This window comes from Stegastes partitus, unplaced genomic scaffold, assembly GCF_000690725.1.
Source record: "Stegastes partitus isolate 25-593 unplaced genomic scaffold, Stegastes_partitus-1.0.2 Scaffold3740, whole genome shotgun sequence".
Classification (NCBI taxonomy): Eukaryota; Metazoa; Chordata; class Actinopteri; family Pomacentridae; genus Stegastes; species Stegastes partitus.
In genome coordinates this window covers 1-17,908 of record NW_007581471.1, presented here as the reverse complement: position 1 = coordinate 17,908, position 17,908 = coordinate 1, and the positions used below count along the sequence as shown (strand labels likewise).

Genomic DNA, 17,908 nt, shown 5'->3' with positions numbered 1-17,908 from the left:
AACCAAAAATACCTTATCAGAAAATTTATTTAACTTAGTATAAAAGTCCATAATAAATACCAACACATTTTTTGCACATATTCTTTCTTGGGGTCCAATGAACCCAAAAGACCTTCAACGTATGGCAACATGAAAGTCCTGAGTAATAATAATAATAATAATACATTTGATTTATATTGCGCTTTACATTTTCGCAATCTCAAAGTGCTACAGGGTAAAACAAAAGTTATTATGATTAGTAAAACAGTTTATAAAAACAGTCAAAAAAAAAAGGAGAACCTAATAAAAGAGTTCTGCAAAATACTTTTTTAAAAAGATATGTTTTAAGATGTCTTTTAAAATCCCCTGCAGACTGTGGAGCCCTCAGGTGGTTACCTGAGGGAGGACGTTCCACAGCCGCAGGGCAGCAGAGGAAAAGGCCCGATCACCCATGGGTTGGTTGGGCTTGGTTCTGGGGACTTGGAGAGTGTTTGAATTTGTAGATTGGAGGGTACGTGAGGAGGCCTGGGGGGGAGAAGAGTTCCTGAAAGTAAATGAGGGCGTGTCCATAAATGCACTGGTGGGTGAGGAGGTAGACCTTAAACTCAGTTCTGAGTGAGGGTTAAAGTAATCGCATCACTTCAGCGTTGAACAGTAAGGTGTGTGCTCTTGTGTAAAAGTAAAAACCAACAGTTCAGTCTTACTGTATTTAAAATACAGGCCCCACAATAGGAACCAAATAAAATCAGTCAAAAATCAGCGACACTGAGATTCTAATCTTTTGTTTTTTTTAATTACTTCACATGTCCACTGTTATGTTTGATGGCACCCTCAGAGGTAGTGAGAGATTGTGCTGCTCTACTTTTCTCTTTAAAACAACCCAGAGGTCATCTATTAGATTCAAGTCATCCAACATACTTCTTCAGGTCATGTCTTCACTTTTTTCTTCAGAAACTCTTGTCTGATTCTGGCAGTCTGCTTTGGATCATTATCATGCTGGAATATTTCTCTTCTGCCAAGTTTCCGCAGACTGGGAGTCATCTTGTCAGCTGGTATTTTGGTATATCCTCACGCATTCGTGGTGCCAGTTATAAACGTCATCTCCCAGCACTCACCACATCACCACACTCCCTCCTCTGTTTTCCACTGTCAGGACCATGCATTCACTGTGGCAGTCCTGGTCAGGCTTCATTGAATATTTAGGACCCATTTGAACCAAACAAATTTATCTTGACTATCATCTGACCAAAGAATGTGTTCCCAATATTCATAAATTTTTTGATCCGTGAAGTCTCCTCTTGCACCTGTGGGCCAAAGCACAAAGCAAGTTTTTTTTCTTGGCCACCATCCATAAAGGTTAAGATTATACAATATTCTTCACACTGTCTGGACTGTCACTGAAACTTGAGTTCCACTGATAAGCCCCCTGCAAAGTCTGAAATACTTCACCATCTGTTTTTCAGAGATAAATTGTGCGAGTAGGAGAAAAATCACTGCGGCTCTGATTAGCAGTACTACAGCTCATTCTACACCTCCTGATTACTGCTGTGACAGTGTTTCCGTTGATTTTTAGTTGGTCACCGATCATCCTTTATGCATTCTGAATACTTTCCTGTCTTCATGAAATCTCACAAAATCAGATTTATTTTTTTTAGTTCATCTGGCAAATCTTTTCCATGTGGAGTCACGATGTCATGATGCAGACATGAATGGACACAGCTCAGAGGTGTGCTCAGGTTTGTTTCAATGATGACAAGGTCTTAACTTTTGTGCCCATGATCACAGGTGTATTGACATTTGTTACACTGAGTTGCTACTTTGGGGGATGGATTCGTACTATAGTCTTGCTAAAGAATTTATTTTTGATTGTTTATATGAGGAAATACTCTACTTGTCAACTTAGAAATAATGCACTTATCCAGAGGTCATACATTTTTTTGTCATTTGATCTCAGTGGTAGTTGATGTTTATAAAAGTACCTTAATTCTGTTCATTGGCACATTTCTGTATCTGCATCTCTCTTATATCCATCCATCCGTTATCTATACACCGCTTAATCCTCATTAGGGTTGCGGGGGGGCTGGAGTCTATCCCAGCCGACTTCGGGCGAAGGCAGGGGACACCCTGGACAGGTCGCCAGTCTATCACAGGGCTACACTTAGAGACAGACAACCAAGCACACTCACATATTCTTGTAAATTTTGTTGACATTCTTCTATATTATATTTTCTATACTTGTATCTTCTTACATTTAATCTTCATTTTATACCCGACCATAATCATCTGTGTTGTCTTTTGCCTTGTTTACCCTCTTTGTTGAATAGTCATGCTGCTGTAACACCTGAATTTCCCTCGAGGATTAATAAAATCAGTCTAAGTCTTTAAGTTGGAAATGTAACATCCACACTTATGATATGCAAAGTCAATCTTTTGAGCTTTTTCTATGTGATGACTGCAATGACTGTTGGGAAAAAAAGGCCGACAATATTTGCAAATCCAAACAGAGTTGTATTTTGCATTTGACTGCAAACCAGAAAAGACAGCTTATCCATTCTAAATGATGGGTTAACTTTCACAAACACATTTCCCATGTCATGTAAACCAGCCTCGAAACTGTGCAACATCACGACATTAAAAATAGGAAATCTTTGTGAAAAATGTGAAACATCCGTGATGATGGATGTTTAAAGGGCAGCCTGGCTCAGACACTGATGTAGTCCTCCAAACTGGATGTCCATGTCACGTCCTGACACATAACCAGGTACAAAAATACTGTACAGAAATGGTTTTGCATTTTATTTTCCATTTTGCGCTTTGCCTTTTTTCTTGCGCCCTGATTTCCAGTGGTTATTTCGGAATTTCTTCTGAAAACCACCACCTTGAACCTGAAAGACAATAACATCTGTCAAAGGTCAATTCTACTCCAGCTCCACATTACAACATTTAATTTCTGCTAAATATCAACACTGATTTCAAACATAAATCTCATTCCAAATATAAATATATTACAGACCTTTTTGCGTTTCTGCGCCACCTGCTTGTCCACCTCCATGTCGTCCTCCTCCTCCTCCTCATCCTCATCTGTTTGAAAGTCATCTTCCTCTTTATCTTTTTCACCCTCCATACTTTCTTCTTCTGGGTTTTTTAAACTGAACATAGCAGCTGTGGGGACATGAGACACACTGTTACAGCACCATAACAGCGACAAGTTGTTTGATCAGTCTGCTTCTGCATACCCCGGTACAGAGGAGAGCCAAGTTCTGAAGCTCTTACAGCCACATAGACAGTATATTTATCAGACAAAATTCACTCGTGTGCTATTTTGCCTGATTAAACCCTGGATAGTCTCGGACCTCCTTGATACACAGTTGGATGCAGCTGTCCTAATAAATCATGACAGAAGTCAGAAGTGTGTGCGTGGGAGATACTGACGGGGGTAGAGGTCACTCATGCTGTCCTCTGAGTCACTGTGATCCTCCTCGCTGGACGACGGCTCCCACATGCTGTTTCCACGTTTCGAGGGCATCCCCCGACTGAACTCCTCTCCGGTGGCTTTGGGCCTTTTCTGTTTCATTCTGGCGGGAACGAATTCAATCCCCTGCTTCACACACTCTTCATCTAGATCAGGCATAAAGCAGACATGGAAATAATCAAGATGACAGAGTGCACTGACAAAAACTCACATCTGTCCACATAGTATCTTATATAGATTTCTACAGCTTTGGAAATAAATATTAGACCCCAGAAATCCCAGTTTTCTGCCTCGTCTTTAGCAGTTCTTGCTGTAGTCATATTGTGTTTTCTTCTTAAGGGTATAATTGACAGCTGATTCCTCTTTGTTAAGCACCAAGATGGCTGTCTTCTTGTTATTTTGCAATTCTTCTAGGTATGTTTTAGACCTAATTGTTTGGATTATCTGTTGACTTCACACATATAGATCATGCCCAAAACAACCATGAATCATAATGTTTTCAGCCATCTAGTGTGAATTTTGAAACTGTTACAGTTTATATAAAATATAACATATTTTTCAGCATTATTTGTTGCATGTATTGAATTAATATAAAACCACGTCTTTTCGAAGATGCTGTAATTATTTAACCAACGTGACAAAGTGCAAACTAAATGTTTATGGCCTGTTGTGTCTCATAATTATTTCCAAAGCTGTATGTAAGTCTGTCTTCCTCTCATATTGACCTTTTACTTCAACTCACCAGCATAGACATGGTTTCCCTATCTAAGGGGACAATGAGCAGCAACAGATATTAAAGCTCATCGAGAAAGACGGTAAAACTTTGCTTATGTCCGCTATGTGTACTTTACTGCAATCTGCATATTTGTGAGCACAGCAACATCCCAAACTATATCTTAGTATGTTGGTGAGAGTCGGATTAAAAACGACTGTGTTCAGTAGAAAACTGACAGTATTATCTGATAGCTTTGATTTCCTTCCTCAATGATGGGTAGTTTGGTTTTGCACAACATCCCCACTGCTCAAATGGCACAATATCTATAATCCACTGACTACTGGGTGGATATGTTAAATTTAGCACATCAGAGAAGCATGAACCAGTTAAGAATCAGCGCCAAGCCTCTGAGTCTTTCCTTTTTATCTTGAGAAATACTCTTGGTGAGAGATCGGCTGAAGAAAAGTGCCATGCGTGTGGATGAGGGATTCACTGACATTTGCCGAGGGCTTTCTTGAAGCGTTTCCCATTAACATGTCTTAAGACGTGGTGCGGCTGCCGATTGAGATGTCTGAGGGTCAGCTTGCAGAAGAGCTGATTGCTAGAAAACACACAAGAAACATTAGAGAGTTCTGATTAGCCTCTAAAATAATAATTTTTAAAAATCCTGGCATTTCATTGACAATCAGGGCAGAGAGGATTATCACACAGAAACACTTGTGGGCAACTAAAGGTCTCCTTACGGTTGCTTTGTGCTTGGCACGATGTGTGGCTCATACTGGCTGTAGTTGAAGTCTGCTGCTGCACTCAGTCTCTCATATTTCTTCGCCTTGGTGAACTTCTGCAGCTCCGTGAGGTTGCAAGGAAACTCGTGGCCGTTCAGAGTGCATTTGATCTGAAGATAAACAGATAAATGATACTGATGGTGATAAAAGTGGTAATCATTCAGTGGTTTTTAGTCTTTGGTCAACACATCTAGCCATCACAACACCAGCCTACCAGTAACATTAGCATACAGCTAGCATCACAATGCACGATTACAAGTGTTTTTCCTTTAAATGTGATGTAATTTGCGCGCTGACCTTTTTAGCATCTGTGAGCTGAAGAAACGGGTGATTAAGAAGAAAAGCTTGGAGGTCCGCAGGTAATTCATCCATAGCTCAGAAACACTTAAAAACAAGATTGTTAGCGTGCTGATCAGGTCACCTCCCGAAACAGTCCACACGTGGTTTGAGTGCGCCGACTGTTGAACGATCTTGGCGCCATCCGCTGATCAAAGCAGGGAAAGGCAGCTTAGACGAAATGATGAAGCTTTATCCTATCATCATGGCAGTTATCACACATGAACCTTTGATTAAATTAGTACAAATAAAAACAAATCAAGAAACGGTTTTGAGTGGTGGTAGCAGGGAAATAGATGAGATAAAGTGAGCAAAGAAAGGGGAACACGTGTAAAACTGCGCACAGTAAATCACAGACACATCAGTGTATTTTAATATGTGTAGAATCAGCTCTAGTGACTGTACTTTTTCGGCCACAGCATAAAAATACACGTTAATAGGCTCATGTCAGCTGCTCGCACTGAGTCCAGTCAGCTGACTGTCAGTTCCGAGTCAGAGAGGTGCCTTAGAAAGAAGAGCGCTCACTCTGATCATATTTAGAGAAACCGTAAATGCAGTCGAAAAATAAACTGCGGAGGTGTGTGAATTAAAAATCTGGACCATGTTTGAAAACAGTCACTAGTAATAGTAAACGTAAACAGACTTTCAAACCTTCTATAGTGCAGAATTGACGATATTTTAACTCAACTATCCATCTGGTAATTCGCACAGAGTGAGACATCTTCCTTTGAACTGAAGCCCCGCCCACATTCTCCCAGAATTCATTGGCTCGATAAATAGATAATTTGACGTTTGCTAAAAATGTCAAGCTAGCTAACTGGCCGTGTCTGAGAGCTTCTGCTGGACAGAGCGCCTGAAATTAACGTTAAAGTAGACCCTAGTTAGCACATTTCTTGCTAATTTAGTTGAATTTAAACAGTTTCTCGTACAGGGCTTGTACGCATGCTAGTTAGCTAGCTGGCTAGCTTGACAGCATAGCATTGCTCACGTAACTGTTTTTGTAACAAAGTTAAAAAACGTGAATATTTAAATAATGTCTGGACCAAATGGAGATCCAAACATCTGTACTGACGACGGGATCATCAACGACGAAGATGAATTTGGCGAAGAAGGTAACGAGTACTTGTCCATTCATTGTAATCGATACTAATTATTACTGCAGTTAAAGACGAAGTCAGCCTCTAAAGCTACTCCACTGTGCTACTGTGGTGATTTTGGTCAGTGAAACTAGTTTAGTCAAATTATTCAAACTCTACGTGGAGCTTTAAAACATGTCAGGTGTTGTAGTGTACTGGATTTACAAGATGTCTGACTGAAATGTGCATTGAACTAAGTTTGATGTTGGTCTGCTGTGTATCTGCCCGAACTAGAAATAGTGCAATGTAGAACAGATAACATCATTGCTAGTGTCTTTTCACCTTTCAACTCGAGACCCTCAATCATATCAACAAAATAAACTCATCTGTAGAGTTAAGATGAGAAATCAGGTTAGAAATGAATCTTCAAGCCACTGGTACATGCAGTTAACAACTTTTCTGTGCTATCTGTCTGTTTTAGCCATTTGGCCTCCAATAATACAGTTGTTGATAGTTGTGGAAGTCAAAAATGGGCCATTTTGGCAGTGCTCACTGTGTCTAAATTAGACTATTCAGTAGTTTCACATGTATAACCATACACTGTAAATCTGCTACTATAACACAGACAAACATGAGCTTGGCAGTGATCAGACAGTGATGACCAGTACACAGACATTCCCTGGCCAGTGACTGTAAAAGGACACCTTAAAATGCAGCTTTATTTAAACGATATGATGCCACAGATGAAAAGAAAGACAAATCAGTTTGGACCACAGCAGAAATCTTGAATATCCACACCATTTGTCATCTACGAAAGCTCTGGATAGCCATGTTCAACAACGTGACTGTGTTCCTTAAAATTTCACAAGCAACATTGACAACCTCATTAACTCTATGCAGCATAGATGTGCAATTCTTTAGTGGATTGTGATTTCTCGTCTGTGACCTCACTCTTCTGCTGTTATCATTTCCCGTATAGTGCATACTTGGTTGTTTCATCCATTCTGTAGCAGATATGCTGTGTGCTGGAACAACAAATACTTTTTCCTTGATGTTAAAAAGATTGGACAAAATTTCACAAAGCATTGCATGCTGCATATATATAATTTACTACAATATTTTAATACTAAGTATATGTATAGTCTCTGTGATATGTGCTCTTTGCACAGCCTGACAGAACAGACTAACCTCCCTCCTGCTTATCCACAGAGTATGTTGCCATCAACTCGATGCTAGATCAGATCAACTCCTATCTTGATGACCTGGAGGAGCGCAACGATGCACTTAACGGCAAATTGCACGAACTGCTGGAGTCAAATCGGCAGGCCCGTCTGGAGTTCAGGGCCCAGCTGCTGGGTTCGCCCGACCAGGAGGAGAACTGTCCTGCAGACGGGGACCCGTCCTCACCCAGCGGCAACGAAGACCTGAACAAGGATAACGAGGGCTCACAAATGACTGACAAGAGCGAGTAGGTCAGAGGGTTGTGTTCAATAAAAAAGCAGGGATAGAAATATTTATAAAAGCTGATTCAACTCCTGACCTCTGTGTGTTGGACTAGTGAGCGCTGATCTGGATAGTCCATGCCTCTCTGATTCATCTGTCAATTTCCACTCCTGTGAGCCAACGTGTGCACATTTTATATCTATTCTATCACTGCAGTTCTTCTTTTTTGGTGAACTCTGCTGATGTGTGTGGCTCCTGAGCAGGTCGATTTAAAGCAGCGTCTCATACAAGCTGGACATCAGATACTTTCCATTGCAGACTTGTGAAATCAAAGTCAAATGTGTTGCAAAGTAAAAAGCTGCTCGTCTGTGTACAGAGAATTGTTTAGGTTCACGTGGGAGATCAAAATGACTACTTTAATGCAAATGTGTTAAAAGATTTTGAAAAAGGTAATGAAAAGATGCAGCAATATTTATTAAACAGTGCTCGAATTACAGGATTAAGCTCAGATCTGCTCCTAGAAATCAATTATGGTTGATGTAAGCGAGAGATTTGGCTTTTCTGAAGCAAGAGATGTGAATAATAAATTCCTGAGCGTTCTGTCCACAGTAATCTGCGCTACCGTCTTTGTACAGATCAATACATCTGAGTCAGTCCGTGTTACAAAATGGGTTACAGTCAAACTCCTGAATGCATTTCTGGATTTATCCAAGATCTGTTCAATGTTTGCATTGGCTTTGCAATAGCTGTGGTCCCTGTAACTACTGTGCTATCCCAAAATGTGTAGCATTCCCATCTATGTGTACCAGTGTATTGTAATGCTTCATCTGTTTAGGATAAGTCTGAAGAGTGTCTGTACGTATTAAGTGTAATCCATGAGAATTAAAACTGAAGTCGACAAAGTGTGGGAATTGTCAGACATTTTATTATAAATTAAGATGACTCCCAAACAGAAAACAAACATCCAAAAATACATTAAACTTCCAGCAGTTAGAAAACATCACCTGTTTGTTCATCTCAATTTGTCAGTAGCTGAATAAAAATACAATAAGAAACATACAGCTTTGTTTGAAATTATCCTTTACATGTCCTTTTTTTTTCTTCTTCTTCTTCTTCTCTCCCTCTCCTGCTCCATTCGGTTTCAGAGCTTTAAAGTACACTTCAGATCACGTCTTGTTCCTTCAGAACATAAAAACGATACTAATCATGTGACAGTCGCCACGATGACTACGAGAGTTGCTACATGTGTCAGCCAGTCCTTTGCGGTTTAAAATATCCTTCGCTTACGTGGAGGATGAAATGTTTCCAGAACAGCACACTGGTCATGCAGGAGGAAGTGAAACAATTCGCATCCCAGTTGTGGTCGTGATGCCACAATCAAATCGATTTTGTATAATCTGTAACTGGGTTCATGTACTGTATGTTGCAGGTGCTTCAAATCGAGAGTTGAAAGTTTGCAAGGATTCTTCAGACACTTCATGAATTTTCTTTGAAAGTAATTGCGGACCATAGGCTAAAGTTTGTTTCCCTCTGTCCAGTGTATAGCAACTTAAATACTCTTCAATGAGAGGAACAAAAAAACAAAGTAAACTGGAGTCAAATAAACACCTCTAACAACATTGTTGTGCTGTGAATGCTTGCAGAAGCATTTTAAGTCCGTTGAAGTAAAAACAAAAAACAAAAAAAACAAACATCCCATGGGCATGTGACACCCAGTGTGGTTTTGCATAAACCCTCGGTGGTGCCAGCATGACCCATTCTATGCAAATGCTTCTATATTTATGGATTCTGAGCTTGCAGCAGCCTAAACCTTCTAAGTGTTAAAATATGCAATATGCAGACATAGCGCATGCAGCCTTTTGTGCACACGGGGGAGCAGCTCGTAAATGAGATTCAGGGCCTGATTAATAGCAGAGGCCTTTTATTTCTTGCTGCGGACGAGCTGATGAAGCCGTCTGCTGCTGGTCTTTTAAGAGCTCCCTTAACATTTCAAGAGCACATGATAAGACTCTTTTCATATGACTGTCTGCACATTGCATCAGGATTTTTGAACTCTTCATTACACAATAAAAAACAAAAAAACTAAAAAAACTGTTGCTATTGCAGATAATAGGCCAATAAGAATGTGTGTAAAACTGTCTTTTAGGTGAGAACGCTACAGCTGCTGACAACCTTCTTTTCTTCGCCCCAAACACCACAACATCAACTCGAACCCAAAATGTCAACAACTAATGAAAACAAAAAGAGGATAAAATGCCCTGAACCAAGCTATGATCAGACTCAAGAATCAGTGTTTCTCAATACTCAAGCCAAAGTACCATTTTAACACTTTTTTTTAAAAACAAAAAAACAAAAGATGCCACCTGCTCAAACACTTAGTTTAGTTACATTCTACACTTCAGCTTGCTAAAAGCGTGTGCTATGTGGTTAGCGATGTGGAACATGTCTCCACTTTACCATCAGTACGGCCTTCTACACGTGAAAGTTTTACTATTCAGTCATCTAGCTAGCTGGAGAATGAGCAGAAGCCGACAATGAGCCCTCAGAAACATCCTGATCCGTGAGGATAGCAGGGTGGAAAATTAACATGTCGGGGGACCAGCCACAGAGAACACCTACCCCGTTTAAAACCTGGACACTGTTTGTTTAGAGGGGGGCAGAGCGGTTACAGTGATTGCAACCTAATAAAACTGACAACACATGGATGTGTTTAGCAAATTCATGTCACACCACATCTGTAATTTTGGGTATGAATGAAACTTTTGTGGCTGAAATCCAACATCATGTCTTAGTTCCACACTACATACTACCTGTATACAACATAACCTCTCGCCTATACACCCTAGTGTACAGTAAAACAGCCAGAGTATAGTGTTGTGGCAGTTAGTAGACATAAAACAGCCCCTATGAGTCACGGTGGTGCTTTGGGATGACTGCTAATAATACGAATGAAACTAGACAATACCAACAAATGTGAAAATAGGATGTGATACTGTCAATTGCATTTGACTATAAGGACAAAATGTTTAACCCAAAGATGTATTATTTTTGTGTTGTTACCTGGGGAGTGCAAAACGACAGTGTGGTTTGATAAGTCAGTTTGCAGTTTTGTAAATGCACTACTCACAACCTGCCTACAAGTCGTACATAGTGTGGAACTGATCACAGCGTTATGCATCAATGCAATGGGCTTTCTGTGGGTATCCAACACAAGGAGCGTCTCTCTATTTCAAAAAAAACAAACAAAACTAAATTATTTTGGATTAAGGCAACATAACTGCAATGTTTTACTGATCGGTAAATACTGAAAAGAAAAGGTTCGTTTCAGACCAGACGCTTCGTAATAATCTCATTTTGACGGCTGTAATGTGAAGATGGAGGTTGGCCTACATAAAAAAAACATCCAACTCAGAGCACTTTCCAACAATCAATAATGTTAACCTGTATTTCAGAGCTGTTAATTTCCCACCCTGGGAGAGCAGTTCACACGAGAAGTCCTGTTCCACTGTGAGTCACCAGCCAGAGTCTTCCTAATTGTTGGTGTGTGTTTATTTCGGACTTTCCAGCATGGAGAGAGGTTGGGCTGTTGACTTCTTGGTCTCGGTTCCATGAAAGCACCTCGTCACGTACACACATCCCGTCCCGTGGTTGTGATTGTACCAGGTTGCGTTTCCCTTCTATGCCATATCGTCGACTCAGCGTTTGTTTGCGGCTCTCCCTGACCTGCGTTTGGGTGTGGCTTTTGCCTTCCCTGTGCCGTTATTTTTACGTGGGCCAGCGGGAGCTTCCTTCTCCTCATCTTCATTAGCCTCCTCATCAGCAGCTGCTGGCTCTGAGTTTGCAGCCTCCTCCTCTCTGCTGCCAGCAGGCGGCTCAGCGGGACTCTCCTGAGCCGAAGACGCCTGGGATGTGTTCTGTTCCTCCTCGTGAGGAAGGCTGAGGTCTTGGTCTGCGTCGCTAGTGCTGGTCGCTGAGATCAAGGCGGAATCCTGTGAGGTCAGTTCTTGTTCTGCTTGTTTCACCTCTTGCTGGTTTTCTGTCTGCACGTTCACTCGGGTGAGCGTGATGATGGGGTGCTTGGGGTTCGTGTTTTTCGCCAAACCTGCATCATCCGAGGGCAAGTTTTCATCTGAGCAGTCCGTGGTGGTTTCTGTTACAGGCCTGAGGCTGTCGGCAGCTTGGAGAGGTTCTCCGGAGGATTCAGCAGCTTCACCTTTTTGACTCACCAACACTCTGTAGCTCTGAGAAACAAAAGCATAAAAACACTGCAGTGAGTCTACAGAGATTCCTCAAGAATAACAGAATCAGTGGATGCATGCACTGGCCTTGTAAGAGCACAGGTATCGTTGGATTGAGGATTACGTAATGCTGAAGACGATTATTATTAGGGATGCACGATGTGATGTAGCGGGCGAATATTCGAATATCAAAATCGCTATCCAGATACCACTACAACGACCGAATATTCGGATATTCAGGTCCAGCCCTAGTTCTCACAGTGCTTCCTTATACTCATTTTTCAGTGTGAACAAAAATTGAATATCGACATCGGTAATATCGGTTATCGACAATATCAGAAATCTTGATATCGTATATTGGTATCGGCCAGAAATTTGAATATCGTGCATCACTAATTATTATTAATACAGTTAAGTTTAAGCTTGAATTCCTTCAATAATGCACATTTTTAGTTTAGTTTCTAATGACAACAATAATTTCATCTGGATCACTGGTATCTCTGTATTAATATTAATTGGCAGTAAGGTCATTAAAAGCTCACCTTGAGGTTCTCAAAGTGCTTCAGTGATTTGCAGTGGGTGTGTGGAGCAGAAGATTCAAAGTTGTAAAACTTGTTGCAGAGTCTGCAGATAAAACCTGCAACTGGAACTAAAAAAGTGGACCCTGCAAAAGGAAATCAGAGTCTCACTCAAATGTGTTTTAGCACAAAAGCCAACCAGTGAAACATCAGGAGTTAGTTACTGACCGTAGACTGTGTCGGGGTCGTACTGCTCATCGCTGGCCATGTCGTTCAGGGTCACTTCTTTCAGGGAGGACCAGCCATCCTGTAGCAGTGAAAGTGTTACTTTACAACCCCAAGATGATGTTAAACTTCATAGGATCTCTTAGGAGGGACTTACAAACAACAAACTATAAGCAAATCACCTGTCTGTCTCCTTGGTCTCCTTCATTACTCTGTCTTTCCTCTCCTTCCTCCATCTCATTCCCTTCCTCCTCCTCTAATGAAAAGCCATCAGTGTCCAGGGCCGTCAGCTTGGCCAAGGCCTCGCAGCCTTTTTCCTGGAGCTAGTAAACAGCGACAAGCACAATGATCAAGTTTTATTTCATCTTCATCTCTAAAAAACACTTGTTGATGCCTAAATCAGGAAAACACAGATATGTCTTCACCTTCTGTCTGTGCTCCGGCGACTGCAAGTGCTCTAAAAACATCTGTGAGGTCTTGAAGTGTTTCTTGCAGATTGAGCAGGAGGACATGTCTATTCTACTGGCGAGCTGAAAAGAAACAGAGTGAAAGCAGATTCTCAGCAGAGCAACAAGAAGCAGAATCTGTCCTAAATATTTTGTGATGTTTCTTGAACTTGGCGTGTGCACTATGTAAATGTGCTTAGAAAGGGAGCAGCGATTACTTTGTGCTCCTCTGTGCGACGGTGGTCCGTGATGCTGCTGCTGAAGTGAGTGTGACAGGTGGAACACCAACGCTTCGAGTCGGCTTTTTTCTCTCTGCAGAGAACACAGACCAACATTAGTCATGAAGACCGCGTTCTCTTTTTAACACTCTCCTTCTGTCTTTTTAACCCTCTGAACCCCAGGCAGGTTCTGGCTGTTTTCTGCTTCTGTAATATTTTTACTCACTGTGGGCACATTTTCCACTGCGATATAAACTCCTGCACTTCATCACAACCATAGCTAGAAGTAGACAAGTCAAAATATGTAACATGTGCAGCATTACAAAGTTAGAATGCCATAAATCACAAAAAAATCAAACTGTGACATTATTTGATTTCTTATTTTACAAAAACTGAAATCAACATGTACATTGTTTTCTTTGTTTTTCATACTCGTCTTCTACCTGGTCTGTGCAAACACATCCTAAAGTTCAGCCCAGTTCAGCTGTAATTTTTTTTTTGTTATGTGACTGTAGCTGAGTCACTAATGGCTTTTCAGCTGCTTGCAGAAGTGAAAAACATTTCACAGATTCTCGTAGAGAAACTGTTTATCTTTGATGAAATATTATGCTGTTAAGCTTGGATTTCGTTAGGTTTCTAGACTGAATACCACATCAGAAACATGTAGTTCAAAGATCGCTAGAAAGATTAAAACCCGATGATTCTTTCTGTTTGTACAGTTTCAAGCTCAGATAAATGGTTTACTTTTGGTGTTTTTTAATATTGCCTTTTAAACTCGCCGGAGAGTTCAGAGGGTTAAACTCAACATGAGTTTGGTTGTTATGCTTCAAATTAAAAGGTGTGTACATATATCAACTTTTAAACTTGTAATATTTTTCAAAAACAAGAATACAAAAGAGAAGCCAAGATGTATATTTTTGCATTTTAAACGGACCCGTCTTTGTTTGCTCCCTGCAGAGACTCCTGCACTCGTGGCAGCAGGGTGACCAGACAGGCGTTGCTCATGTGTTGGATCTCCATCATCCTTTGCTGGTGGGAAATGCTGTTCATATGACTCCTGAAGTTCTACAAAAAAAACACAGAGGAGAGAACGCTAAAGGTTGAAAATCATTTTACATTTGCTACCAACAAAGACGACGACCTACGTTTCACTGTTACTGTACACACTGCTGTACGTTGGTGTTTATGTTCAACCTACTTGCTGGTTGTGGCAGGTAATGCTGCAGAGGTAGCAGTAGAACTTGTTGGAGCCCTCTGCTACGCCTTCCTCTTCTTCATCCTGGTTGTCTGGTGAAGCCAAAGGGTCAGCTTTTCCCTGTGAAGTCTCTTCTGCTGGTAAATTAACCTGCTGGTGATCTTCACTCTGCCTGCTGGAGGGCGACGGGGCCGACAAACAGCTTTGCATCTACAGAGAGGAATGGCACATCAGATACGTGCATTTATCTAACTGAGTTATGACAGATTGAGACAGAAATTTTACAATCATTTGTCAGTTTTGGGCCCCTCTCACCTCATCAGCTCTGGTCTCCTCTATTGCCTCAACAACATCTGATCCTCCTGTGGAGCCTCCGTCCCCGATGCAGTCTAGGAAAATGCCAGAGGACAAAAACAAGCAATCAGTATTCATTTCAACTGAGACAGAAACATCTATTGTCCAAACTGAGCATTGGGTTTGTGTGCTTTACCTTCAGGCTGAGCGTCCTCTGTGTTGCTGTTACACTCTGAGGAAAGAACTTCCCCGTCTGTATCGGGGATCGTGACAGTCTCAACAGCACACTGTTCTTTCGGTCTTTCTGACCTGAGAGAAAGAAAGAAAAAGGCACAAAAGTTGAGGTTTTGCAAGCAAGCAAAAAGTGCGACTGTTAAGCAAGGTTACCCCAGTGCCTTCTTTATTTCTAGTAAATAAGCAAGTCATTACACTTTTATCATCTTATTTTTTCTCGTCTCTATTGACAGAACACATTGTAAAAACACTGCACACAACATTTTTCCTGTTGCATTAGGTATTTGTTAGCTCAACTACTAACAATAAAGTGTGGTGTCCCCACCCCTCTGTCTTTTGCCTCTTCACCACAGGTCCTTCAAGTTGCTCCTCAGTGATCTGAGTGGGCCCATCCACTCCTCCCACAGCACTATCTGTGGGCAGAAAATGAGAAAGCAAAGGTAGAAACACACAAAAGAATTTTCACCATCCTCTCCAAGGGTGTATTCTTCAGTACTTTAGTGTATAAGTTAAAGCAATATGGCATTCAGCTCATCAAGGCTCAAGACTCCAAACTTTTTTTTCTATTTTACTGGTGCGACTAATTTTCGTATTTGGTCGCGCCTCCCACCATGTCACAGGCAAAAACACATCACTTGTTGAACATCTGCTTATCGATAGATGCTGCAATTTACAGATGTTCCCTAAACACCTCACACTGCAGACTGTGGTAGCTGCTGTTTGGTGGCTGTGGTGTGCTCTGACCAAAAAATACGTTGGAAACAGTTAAACTGGGGCGTTCTTTGTGCAATGTGGAGTGCATCAACATGTTCCGCTCATAGAAAACAGCCAATGCAGGTGCGCTCCACATTTCATGAGAAGACCACATTTTTCAGTGGAAATACCACAGTCCATCGAGGAAGTGCTGCTTTCCACCACTGTGGTTAACACAGTGGCTGCCTGAGCTGGTTACAGTCACAGCAAAACAGCTTAATGATCATTATGCACTCACACAAAAGCGACCAGTTGAAATTTCAACTGGCACACTCTCAAAAAATCTGCAGTCCTGCTCATGCTAAATCCGTTCAAGCTCCCTTTCTGAACAGTAAACGTGTTTCATTGCTGGCTGAATCGCAGCTCTACCTGTCTGAGTCTTGTCAGTGGCTTCATCACTGGAACTGGTGGATGCTGCTGGTTGGTCGTCTGCGCTCCCTGCTGCCATCTGCTCGCTGTCTCGCTTCCTGTCTTGCTGGCGAGCTGCAGCGTCCTGCACACAGACACAGAGAACAAATATAGCGTATACGAAGAGATCTAGCAAAGAGGCTTTAACAGAATGACATCTGTTGATAGCACTGGATATAATTGGTTTTAATTCTGCATCTAAAATAAAAAAAATAACGGTAATATTCTGTTTTGATCCATGAGGATGACAAAAAAAATTGACAATAGCAAGTGTAGGTTAGATAATTCATGTGGAGTTCCTTTTTAAATGTGTTTGATTCGATCAAATCAACTAAAATAATTTGACAACTTCATCAGCTTGATCAAGAGTAAGTCCTGATTTACTTTAATTATTCTACTTCCCTGAGGACATCAAAACAAACGATTCATTTATCCTGTTCTCACGAAGGTTTGTGATTCAAGGTTACTTTCACAAATCACTAATCTGCTTATTTCCTCAACCAATTGTGAATATTATGAAAAACGCTCATCCCAATTATCCGAAAACACAAATACACAAATTTAAAGTGCGTGTTTTTTAGCCAACCAATCGTCCAAGACCTAAAGATATTCTAACAACATGAAACACACAAAACAACTGCACATATTAATATATAAGAAGCTGAAATGCTCATTTTTGGCACATTTGCTTACAGAAATCAAATAAACAGAAAATTTGTTTCACTGTTGTCCAAAAATGAAAATTCATAACAATACACGCTGGTCATCCCTTCATTAAAAAGAAACCAGAGCTAAAATAGTGAAATAACTTCATCTGCTTATTTGTCAAGCACAAGATGGAATGTCAGACTTTCCCTGAGTGAGGCATATTCAAATCAAACTATTATGAAAATTTATACAAATGAACAAAAACATTCTGATCCTGGTGCACTTGTTTACTGTGTATTGTTTAAGCAAGAGCGAAAACCTCCACAAAGCTTATAGGTATTATAATGGTGCTGTTGTAATTACTGTGGTAAAGGTGGAAGAGGCGGAGGGGGCTGTGGTGGTGATGGTGTTGCTGTTGTTGTAGTAGCGAGCATGTGGGTGGAAGGGTCGTGCGGCTGGGAAACCCATCATTGGGGACTTGATGGCCATGCCCATGGGAACCGGCCCAAGCAGGGACGACCTGGCTCCTGCAGTGAAGAACTGCCTGAACTGCTGCCCGCCCATCCCAAAGTTCCGCATGTTACCTGGACAACAGCAGGGCATAAAAGGAGACAGATAGGCAACGAAATAAGAAACCTCAAGATCATAACCCAACAATAATATATATCTATGACAATGACAGGTCTACGGCTCCTTATAAGGAGCCATTTTCTCCTTTTCCAGATGGTGCTGTCTTTACACTATAATCCAAACTGTACCCTGCATCTGCTGCATCAGGATGGCGCCCTGCAGCATAGGATTGGGGGCGATGATGGTCGTCTGGGTCGCCTGGCACAGGTTGACCATCCTGGGAGGAGGGGCTGTCTGAGGAGGAACGGGAAGGGCTCTGGGCAACAAATACAGAGGAGATAATACACATTCAGCA

The 17,908-nt window shown here is 41.2% G+C and overlaps 3 protein-coding genes across 3 annotated transcripts; 1 reads left to right on the top strand and 2 right to left on the bottom strand.

The window, feature by feature from the left end:
• Positions 1–2,466: 2,466 nt before the first annotated feature.
• Positions 2,467–5,392, bottom strand: LOC103376254 (surfeit locus protein 2-like). The gene is made up of 6 exons (XM_008306633.1): positions 5,249–5,392; positions 4,910–5,061; positions 4,664–4,767; positions 3,412–3,597; positions 2,993–3,141; positions 2,467–2,864 (listed from the first exon to the last, which is right to left on the bottom strand). Exons 1-6 carry the CDS (start codon positions 5,321–5,323, stop codon positions 2,775–2,777), a joined length of 756 nt encoding a protein of 251 aa, XP_008304855.1. The 5' UTR covers positions 5,324–5,392; the 3' UTR covers positions 2,467–2,774.
• A 647-nt stretch (positions 5,393–6,039) lies between these two features.
• On the top strand, positions 6,040–8,709 carry LOC103376253 (UPF0184 protein C9orf16 homolog). Its single transcript, XM_008306632.1, has 2 exons — positions 6,040–6,399; positions 7,573–8,709. The coding sequence occupies exons 1-2, from the start codon at positions 6,321–6,323 to the stop codon at positions 7,833–7,835; spliced, it is 342 nt and encodes a 113-aa protein (XP_008304854.1). The 5' UTR covers positions 6,040–6,320; the 3' UTR covers positions 7,836–8,709.
• A 4-nt stretch (positions 8,710–8,713) lies between these two features.
• LOC103376255 (uncharacterized) lies at positions 8,714–17,877 on the bottom strand (the record flags this gene model as incomplete). Its single annotated transcript, XM_008306634.1, has 14 exons — positions 8,714–12,047; positions 12,587–12,708; positions 12,791–12,869; positions 12,970–13,110; positions 13,213–13,317; positions 13,452–13,545; positions 14,386–14,516; positions 14,650–14,856; positions 14,962–15,035; positions 15,137–15,249; positions 15,500–15,587; positions 16,297–16,420; positions 17,347–17,567; positions 17,742–17,877. Coding segments are annotated over 14 exons (2,181 nt in total), but the record flags the coding sequence as incomplete, so codon positions are not given.
• Between the last annotated feature and the right edge of the window lie 31 nt (positions 17,878–17,908).

Excerpts from the sequence above, each read along its gene's own strand:
- LOC103376254 (XM_008306633.1), bottom strand. The coding sequence starts at position 5,323 with ATGGATGAATTACCTGCGGACCTCCAAGCTTTTCTTCTTAATCACCCG. Across the intron at positions 3,598-4,663 it reads CAAGAAAGCCCTCGGCAAAT|ATGAAGAGTGTGTGAAGCAG; the intron begins GTCAGTGAATCC and ends TGCCTGATCTAG. Across the intron at positions 2,865-2,992 it reads TGGCGCAGAAACGCAAAAAG|GTTCAAGGTGGTGGTTTTCA; the intron begins GTCTGTAATATA and ends ATTGTCTTTCAG.
- LOC103376253 (XM_008306632.1), top strand. The coding sequence starts at position 6,321 with ATGTCTGGACCAAATGGAGATCCAAACATCTGTACTGACGACGGGATC. Across the intron at positions 6,400-7,572 it reads AGATGAATTTGGCGAAGAAG|AGTATGTTGCCATCAACTCG; the intron begins GTAACGAGTACT and ends GCTTATCCACAG.